Source organism: Psammomys obesus, unplaced genomic scaffold (genome assembly GCF_907164565.1).
Source record: "Psammomys obesus unplaced genomic scaffold, mPsaObe1.curated_primary_1811, whole genome shotgun sequence".
NCBI lineage: Eukaryota > Metazoa > Chordata > Mammalia > Rodentia > Muridae > Psammomys > Psammomys obesus.
This window is the reverse complement of record NW_026593286.1, coordinates 30,612,724-30,622,400: the sequence shown is the minus strand read 5'-3', so window position 1 is coordinate 30,622,400 and position 9,677 is coordinate 30,612,724. Positions and strand designations below refer to the sequence as shown.

Below are 9,677 nucleotides of genomic sequence, written 5' to 3'. Positions count from 1 at the left end.
GCGAGCTAGGCGGGGACCTGGGGGCGCTGGCCTGGCGGAGGCCCGACTCGGGGCTGTGGGGGAGACGTGCGCATCGCCGCGCGCCCGGGGCTCCGGAGACTTGGGCAAACTTTGAAGGGTAACCGGAGACGCTTGTTGAGAGGAAGCCGCACCGTTACGTCCCGGCGGGGAGGGTAAGGCGACACCCCCTCCCTCCCGGCCCTCCCCTCCCCAAGCCCAGGCCCGGGAGTCCGAAGCCCCCCGGCGGCCGCGTGAGCGCCACGCGGAGGCGGCTGCGGCGCCCCCTCGGCTGGCGGCCTCGCCCCCGCGGTGCAGGCACCCGAGCCACCCTCGGCCGCGCGCCGCCCACGGCCCGGCCCCGGCGCCGGGAGGACTCCCATGCGCCGGGCGCGGCGGCGCCTCCCTGCAGTCGAGCCGCTCCCCGGCGCCTCGTCTCTCTCCTCCGGCTGAGGACGCCGCTGCGCACGCGGCCGGCGATGCGGGGCCCCGGCACGGCGGCGTCGCGCTCGCCCCTGGGCCTCTGCGCCCTGGTGCTGGCGCTCCTGGGAGCGCCGCCCACGGGCACCCGGGCCCAGCCGTACCACGGCGAGAAGGGCATCTCGGTCCCGGACCACGGCTTCTGCCAGCCCATCTCCATCCCGCTGTGCACGGACATCGCCTACAACCAGACCATCCTGCCCAACCTGCTGGGCCACACGAACCAGGAGGACGCGGGCCTGGAGGTGCACCAGTTCTACCCGCTGGTGAAGGTGCAGTGCTCCCCGGAGCTGCGCTTCTTCCTGTGCTCCATGTACGCGCCCGTGTGCACCGTGCTCGACCAGGCCATCCCCCCGTGCCGCTCCCTGTGCGAGCGCGCGCGCCAGGGCTGCGAGGCGCTCATGAACAAGTTCGGCTTCCAGTGGCCCGAGCGCCTGCGCTGCGAGAACTTCCCGGTGCACGGCGCCGGCGAGATCTGCGTGGGCCAGAACACGTCCGACGGCTCCGGGGGCGCGGGCGGCGGCCCCACCGCCTACCCCACCGCCCCCTACCTGCCGGAGCCGCCCTTCACCGCCGCCGCCCCCTCCGACGCCAGGGGCCGCTGGTCCTTCCCCTTCTCGTGCCCGCGCCAGCTCAAAGTGCCCCCCTACCTGGGCTACCGCTTCCTGGGGGAACGCGACTGCGGCGCCCCGTGCGAGCCGGCCCGGGCCAACGGCCTCATGTACTTTAAAGAGGAGGAGAGGCGCTTCGCCCGCCTCTGGGTGGGCGTGTGGTCGGTGCTGTGCTGCGCCTCCACGCTCTTCACCGTGCTCACCTACCTGGTGGACATGAGGCGCTTCAGCTACCCGGAGCGCCCCATCATCTTCCTGTCGGGCTGCTACTTCATGGTGGCCGTGGCGCACGTGGCGGGCTTCCTGCTGGAGGACCGCGCCGTGTGCGTGGAGCGCTTCTCGGACGACGGCTACCGCACGGTGGCGCAGGGCACCAAGAAGGAGGGCTGCACCATCCTCTTCATGGTGCTCTACTTCTTCGGCATGGCCAGCTCCATCTGGTGGGTGATCCTGTCCCTCACCTGGTTCCTGGCGGCCGGCATGAAGTGGGGCCACGAGGCCATCGAGGCTAACTCGCAGTACTTCCACCTGGCCGCCTGGGCCGTGCCGGCCGTCAAGACCATCACCATCCTGGCCATGGGCCAGGTGGACGGGGACCTGCTCAGCGGGGTGTGCTTCGTGGGCCTGTCCAGCGTGGACGCGCTGCGGGGCTTCGTGCTGGCGCCCCTGTTCGTCTACCTCTTCATCGGCACGTCCTTCCTGCTGGCCGGCTTCGTGTCCCTCTTCCGCATCCGCACCATCATGAAGCACGACGGCACCAAGACGGAGAAGCTGGAGAAGCTCATGGTGCGCATCGGCGTCTTCTCGGTGCTCTACACCGTGCCGGCCACCATCGTGCTGGCCTGCTACTTCTACGAGCAGGCCTTCCGCGAGCACTGGGAGCGCACCTGGCTCCTGCAGACCTGCAAGAGCTACGCCGTGCCCTGCCCCCCGGGCCACTTCCCGCCCATGAGCCCCGACTTCACGGTCTTCATGATCAAGTACCTGATGACCATGATCGTGGGCATCACCACCGGCTTCTGGATCTGGTCGGGCAAGACCCTACAGTCATGGCGTCGCTTCTACCACAGACTCAGCCACAGCAGCAAGGGGGAGACGGCGGTATGAGCCCTGGGCCTTCCCCCCCCCCCCCCGCTACCCCACGTAGGAGAGGCCTGTTAGGGGAAGAACTGCTGAGTGGGGGGCCTGCTTCTGTAGGCAGCCCACCCCCCTCCACTGAGCTTTAACCTAGGAGTGAGAAGTTAATTTGGAGGTGAGGAGAGGTTTGGGGTGAGAGATGGCTTAGAGGGAGGCCTGAGTGAAAAGGCAAAGGCGGTGGACGGAAAGATTTCTGGCTTAGGACTTGGAGGATGCTAACTGTGAAAGCTACGGGCCCACTAGGGCCTACGGGAAAGGTCGAGATCCCCAGAGACTGGTGAGTTCTTCAGGGCGCCAGAGCTGAGCCAGGGCTGTGAGTCCAATCCCCTGCTGTAAGGCAGGCAGTGGCTGTCCTCACTCCAGTGGGGGCGGGGGGGGCACACCGCTCCGTCTGCAGCCTGGGCTTTGATGCGAAGAGCGGGGCCCCCTGCGGTGCCCTTGTCAAGCGGTGGTCAAACCATAATCTCTTTTCACTGGGGCCAAACTGGAGCCCAGATGGGTTAATTTCCAGGGTCAGACATTACAGCCCTCCTCCCCGACCCCCGCCCCCCCCCCCGTTTTTCCTCCCCTACTCCTTTCAAGTCCGGTAAAATAAGCATTTGGAAGGCCGGGGAGGCCTGCCTGCTAGAATCCTAACGCAGAGACGCGAAGGAAGAAGGTATACGTTTTCCAGGGGAGGCCAAGGAGACAAGAGGTAGATGCGTCTTTGAGTTTTTCATTTTCTAGGGAAGGCGGGAGGCAGAGAGCAAAGGAAGGTTTTATGTGGTTTCATACCCTGAGAAGTGATGACTTGTTGCTTTTCTAAACAGGAATGCGTTTTCCTCCCTTGTCTTTGTTGCAAGAGACAAAGGGTGAAACAAAAGTGTCTCCCTGAGGGAAGGCTTCACTGTGAAGACAGCAGCTCTTTATAGGCAAAGCAGCAGAAAGCCGAGGTTTCCCTTTGGTTGTTAATTTGGTTGAGATAAACATTCCTTTTTAAGGAAAAGTGAAGGGCTCCGTACTCTCCATTCAGCCAAAGGTTCTGACTTGAAAAAAAGAAAATGCAAAGGGTTTTGTTATTTGTTTTAAACAGATTTAATTCAGAAACTGCTTAATGAAAAAAATCTCCCTCAGCTCTGCACCCCCAAAATTCAAATTTTCGTTTTCTTCCCAACTTCCCAGACTTGTGTCAAATTTGGTGGTTTGTTTTTTTGTTTTTTTTTTTTAATTACAGTGTTTTGTTTTCCAGGCAGGGTTTCTCTGTGCAGCCGTGACTGTCCTAGAATTGTCTCTGTAGGGCAGGCTGGCCTCGAGTCCTGAGATCCACCTGCCTCTGCCTCAAGTGCTGGGATTACAGGCTTGCCCACTCCCCTGCCCAGTTTGTATCATTTAAGACTAAAGGTGGGGGGCGGGTGCTCACAGAGTCCAAAGAAAAGAGAAGGTTTTAATTTAATGGTTTAAAAACATTTGCCACCTTTTCTTAGTTCCATAAATCCGTGTGTAAGACACATGTGCTGACCCTTTCTCTGGTCACATGAAGAGGTGACGTGCCAGGATGATAGTGAAGGAAGAGGAGAGTTTGAACCAGGTTTAAAGAAAGTCGTTAAAGGAAGGTAAACTTCAAAGTGATCCCGACGTTCTTTGAAATGTGCTAGAAGACTTAAATTTATTAATCTTAAGTCATATACTTTTTTTTTTCTTTCCTGCAATAGAAGTCTGGTTCTTTGGCATAATAGGGTAAAGCTAAGTGAAGCATCGTGGGAGCTAACGTTTGCTCCACCTTTGACACTGATTGTCCTCCCCTCTGGGGTACTGTCACGTTCAGTCGGATGGCGCTGCTTCGGTGTTAAAGTGATCTCGTATTTCTTAAACTTTCAAAGCGATCTCACCTGTCAGGTTTTGTTTGTTTGTTTGTTTTAACTGCCACTACACAGGTTTGGCATCTTTTGTGTTTTATCTCTTCAGTGCATGTGAAATTTGTAAAATAGAGACAGTGCAGTATGTATATTTTGTAAATCTCCCATTTTTGTAAGAAAGTATATATTGTATTTATACATTTTTACTTTGGATTTTTTGTTTTGTTTTGCCTTTAAAGATCTACAACGAAGCCCCACTTTATCACATGTACAGATCACAAATAAATTTTTTAAAAAATACAAAGTGAATGTTTATTTGCTCTTCCTGAAACAGCAAACCAAAAAGGCAAAACTTTATTGTGGAGAGAAGGTGTCATGGAGTGTATGCCGGGTAGGAGAGGACAGTGACTTAGGGTTATGAGACCTTTGACTGCTTTTGGTTTTGCATTGTTCTTATTTTTGTTTCTGTTTCCTACTTCCCTCCACCGCCGCCTCCTCATTTACCTCTAAACCATCGATTCTTAACATGTGGGTCGGACCCCTTTGTGGTCACAAATCAAATATCCTGCATTTCAGATATTTACATGATGATTCAGTTATGAAGTAGTAAGGAAATACTTGTAGGGTTGGGGGTCAGCACAGTGTGAGGAACTGTATTAAGGGGTCTCAGCATTAGGGAGGGTCAGAACCACTGCCCTGAGCCTTTTCAAGGAAGCCTTAGAGAAGGCCCGAGAGGTTCAGAGTCCCTGTGTCTCTCTGATCTGTAGTTTTTTTAACCTTAGGAGTCTAAGCCTATGTTTGAAAGGACTAGAAGGTATTTTTACTTTTCCATTGCTCCCCCTTATCTTGGGAAGTGTGTGTGTGTGTTTCTGTGTCTGTGTCCCTGATGCACCTTATCTAAATTATTACTATTTAAATGCTTTCAATTCAGACTGTAGGGAAAGTTTGTACATGCTTCCCGGCAAGAGCAGGGGTCACCTTTGTAGACCGCCCAGCTGGAGGCTGCGCTGTGCCTTTTAGGTGAACTGAACCTGGCTGCGCAGCTCTCAAGGAGGGGCAGTGACTCAGCAGCTCAGCAGGAATAGACTCCACGCCTGACCCTGAGGTGGCCTCAGAAGCCTCTTGGAGGGGCTAACTGTGGAATCAGACACAGCCGGGTAGCCCCTCGGGAGAAATGGTCCAGGCAGTCTCATACTCCCAGTTCTAAGCCTTGACAGTGTTTTCATTTGCCTCCTGTTTGATTCAGGTGCCAGTATATCCCGGTTATGCCCTGGGCAGGCGGTGTGCTGATGTTTCTCCCATCCCACAACCAGCTGGAAGTTTCTGTAGTTCTAAAGTACAACAGAAACAGTTCTGTTTTTGTTCTAATTAACAGGCTCGCACTGGGCGGGCGGGTTTTACAAACGGAAAAAATGGAAACCAATGACAGACAGTTCTCTCCAGGAGGAAGGCTAGCTAGACACTGGTGCAGAGCAGCTTTATTTGTTTGGTTTGCTCTTTTATGAGTCTCCTGGGTTCTGAACATCACCCTGGGTGTGAGGTCATTCTAACCGGTAAAGATTTGGGCAGCGAGGAGAGAATGTTTACCGATGTCGAACCTCTTAAGGCTTATCCAGTTTTGTCATAAAATGACAAACTTTAGGTAAAGTGAGCCTCTCAGAACAGGAATTAGTACCGCTTGTTACAAGTGTTGGCTTTCAGAGTAGGTGGAAGGAGCTGGCTACTTTCCTTTTCTTCTTTCTTTCTTTTTCTTTTTTTCCTTACTGTAAACAACTGAGGAAGGCATTTAGAGCCTTCCAAGGGAAGCCTTGTAGCTGCTCCTATGAACACATCCCTGCCTTGTCTCTCATAGCTCCCAAGTGATGGAAGAGGCTTGGTCTCTCTAATGAGGGAGCAAAAACAGCATGTGAAGAAATTGCTTGCTGCTCTTAGAGGGAAAAAAAAAAACAACCCCTCTCACTTTCCTTCCTTTCACATTAGGATGCCCTGTGAGGTCAACCCTTACTGACAAATTTTAGAAACCCCATGGGTTTTCTTAAGCAGTTGTGTTTTAGCAGAAACTATGTGAGAGAGGTGTTTGCAAAAGGGCATGTACAGAGTTTAAGAAAAACACTGGCAGGAGTTTGGTTATTAATCCTCAGATAAGGAACAAAAACACTGAAAATTTTTCTGCACTTTTTTATAAAACAACACAAAACAATGCAGTGCAACACCTAATCTTGGTAACTGAGTATGTGAGAACTCTTGGCAAGAAAAAAAAAGTCTCCTGTTCACATCTTAGTATTAATTTTTTTAATGTACTTAATAGAAAATAGTGGTATTGGAAATTCTCTTGGTAGGACTATAAGAACATAACAGCTGTCCATTTGAGCCCTGTAATTACACTCAGAAAAATCTCTTCTCACTCTCCCATCTTTAATTTCACTGAAAAGGCAGATGGCTATTTATAGATGGTGTATTTTTGTATATGCGTATGTGAACAGTGAATAGCAGTCTGCAGGGCTCCAGGAAATCCTAGAAGAGAGCGAAAACACTCCAGCGTACACTTAAATAAATAGTTCATAGACGTTGCCTAGTTTTTTATGCCAGCCTGACACAGGCTAGAGTCATTTGAAAGGAGGGAACCTCAATTAAGAAAATGCTCCGACCAGATTAGCGTATGAGCATGCCTGTAGAGCATTTTCTTGATTACTGGTTGATTTAGATGGCCTGTGGCCGCTGTGCCATCCCTGAGTGGGTGGTCCTGGATAGCTGAGCAAGCCAGTAAATAGCAGCCCAGTTCCACGGCCCCTGCACCAGTTCCCGCCTCCAGCTTCCTGCCTTGACTCCCTGCTCTGATGATGAAGGATGTGAGATGGAGCAAACCCTTCCTCCTGAAGATGCTTTCAGCCATGGCGTTTAGCATAGCGATAGAAACTCCATGTGTCCCCTGCTCGTTCGTTTTTTTTTCTTATTACTTTTTTCTCATTGAATTAAACTGATTTTTTTAAATGTCATTCCTAAGTTCTTCTTAATAAGTCATAAAAGAAAAAAAAAAAAAGATCTAAACCTGTATTCCTCATACTTCATAGGAAACTGAACCAAGATAAAAGGTTCAATCACAATGCCAGCTCTTTGGTAAACATGTATTTCTTATTCTCTTTTGTTATCTTCTGCATGCATGGGGGGGGGCATGTGGGTGTGTGAAATCTGTGATGTGAGCGTGGGTGTGTCCGCAGGTGTGTGTACACAGGTGTACACGTGTGTGCCTGTGTGTGTGTGTGTGTGTAGTGAAGGCCAGAGGTTGATGCTGGCTGTCTTCCTCTCTCTCAACCGTATTTGTTGAGACAAGTCTCTCGGCAGACTTGGAGCTCATCAGTTCTGCTAGGATGGGTAGGCCGCAGCAGTCCTCCTGTCTCTGTCCCCCTAAGTCCGAGAGTCACATTAACACACACACACACAGCTTTTACATGTGTTTGGGGACATGTGTGTGAGGACCCTAACTCAGTCATTGTAGTTGTGGGGCAAGCAAGCCATCTCCCCATTCCCCTCTTTGGGAGATAGATAGGTAGATGATTGATGGGTAGATAGACAGACAGACTGCTGTATGTGTTTGTGTATGTATATATATATACATATATATATATATATATATATATGTATATATATATATATATATATATATACATTCTTGGAGTTTTCTTTAAGCGTAGTAGTGGAGGGGAAGGAATTCTGGCCATAGTGGTTTGTTATATGTCAGCAGCCAGGTAGAAGGTAGCAGAGGGAGAACAGATGAGCCTGAGACAGACAAAGCCCAGCTAGATTAGTCTAGACCCAGTTCAGGGTGACCAAGTCCCTCAGGGAAGAATGAGCAAATAAAAAGTCACGATGATAGACCAAGCATCAGGAGAGGGACTCCGGTGACATTTGGCCTGTTTTAAACGTGTGTTACTTGACTTGTTCTTACAATTAGGGTAGCAATTACCAGGTGGAAGATATGTTGAATGAATAGGTGAATGACTGTAGAGAAATTCTTTGAAATGTGTAAAGTTTGGGACTGCACAGGTGTTTATTTCAATGGCTGCCTTAATGGCTGTGTGATGTTTTCATGGGGTGGGGGGGTGTTCATTACAAAAAGTGATTTAAAAAATAACAGTGAGGTGTAGAGATGCAGGTTCAAGGGGAATGGCTGTGTTGTGTTGTCTGTAACCGGCAGCCTGGCCTCGGGTTGAGCAGGTCAGCCCAGTCGATCCCAGGGAGATGTCCGGCAAGGATCTGTGTCCAAGAATCCAGATTATTCTGCACACTGGAACGCGTGTACCCAAATTGCTTCCTTTCTCCTCTGTGGGCTTGCTCTCCTCACCTGAGAAGATGAAGTGAAAAACCTTCCTCCAGCCTTCCAGTGGCGGCAAACACAGTCACCGAACCGTGTACCCAAACTGTCACATCCATTTGTGGAGAGAAAGGAAGCTTTCATAAACCGCCCGGGGTGATGGATTCTTCCTTCCGGTAGGTCCGACGCCCATCAGCCAACCAGGTGAGTATGCGCTCCGCATCTGCAGAAGCCGCTTTAGACACTGGGGGGCGGGGCGGAGACACAACACGGCTCCGGAACAGGCCGCTTCACCTCCTCACTCTTCATGACCCACAGGTGTAGGATGTGGCTGGGGTCACACACCTCTAACCCCACACTGGAAAGGCTCGGGGAAAGAGGACCACGCGTTTGAGCTAGGCCCGGTTGTAGAGTGAGCTTCTCAGAAACAAGCAAACAAAAGTCTTCTCCTCCGCTCTCTTGGTGTCTCCCCAAGCATGTAGCTCATATGGGGAGCTGGGTTTAGTCAGTTTCTCGGAATTTTTGCTGCCGGGTGTTTTAGTACCGAATCTATACTCAAATGTTTGAAATGACAGGGGTGGGCATTTTTGCTTCTGACCAGTTAGTGTCACCCAGGCAGGAATGAAATGTTTCTCTATTTCCTGAAGCCTCTTTCAAAAGCTGCCTAGCTAACAAGATAAACTTGAAGCTATTGTGAGGGGTTCGAGTGTGCTTAAGCCAAGGGTCCACTTAAGTGTAACAGTGCCTTTGGGGCGCTGTGTTCTGCCGCCTTCAGTGCCTCCTCAGTGAAGAGCTGTGAAGCAGAAACAGCAGGGCACGGTGGCACAGGCCTTTGATCCCAACACTCCAGAGGCAGAGGCAGGTGAGTCTCTGGGAGTTCGAGGTCAGCCTGGTCCACAAAGCAAGTCCAGGACAGCCAAGGCTACACAGAGAAACCCTATCTCGAAAAGCCATATCCATGGATAGATAGGTGAGCTGTCTGAGTGATCCAGCATTGCTCACAGGGAATTTGAACTCCAAACTTCAGCTTGGCCTTGAAGTACAATTAAGTCAAGGAAAAGCGTGTTTGGAAGGGTATTGTGGGACAGACAGTAGAAAACACAGTGGCAACAAGGGAGGCGTGTGACTCATGACCGAGCATCAACCGTACTTTTTTAATTGGGGTGGGGGTGGGGGGAGAGGAGTACATTTTAGCATGTAGTTCTTGTTTCCAGATCTGGAGTTGCTGGAAGGAAAGCAAAGGGCAGCTAGTCTCTCATTGGCTTTTTGCAGCAAATGCAGAGAGAAACTTTAGCTAAAACCATG

At 51.4% G+C, this 9,677-nt stretch overlaps 1 protein-coding gene across 1 annotated transcript; it reads left to right on the top strand.

The window, feature by feature from the left end:
* Positions 1 to 236: 236 nt before the first annotated feature.
* Positions 237 to 4,352, top strand: Fzd7 (frizzled class receptor 7). Its single transcript, XM_055617024.1, has one exon. It carries the CDS (start codon positions 477 to 479, stop codon positions 2,193 to 2,195), a length of 1,719 nt encoding a protein of 572 aa, XP_055472999.1. The 5' UTR covers positions 237 to 476; the 3' UTR covers positions 2,196 to 4,352.
* The last annotated feature ends 5,325 nt before the right edge of the window (positions 4,353 to 9,677 follow it).

Bases quoted from the DNA above. Each gene is read 5' to 3' on its own strand.
- Fzd7 (XM_055617024.1), top strand. From the start codon at position 477: ATGCGGGGCCCCGGCACGGCGGCGTCGCGCTCGCCCCTGGGCCTCTGC.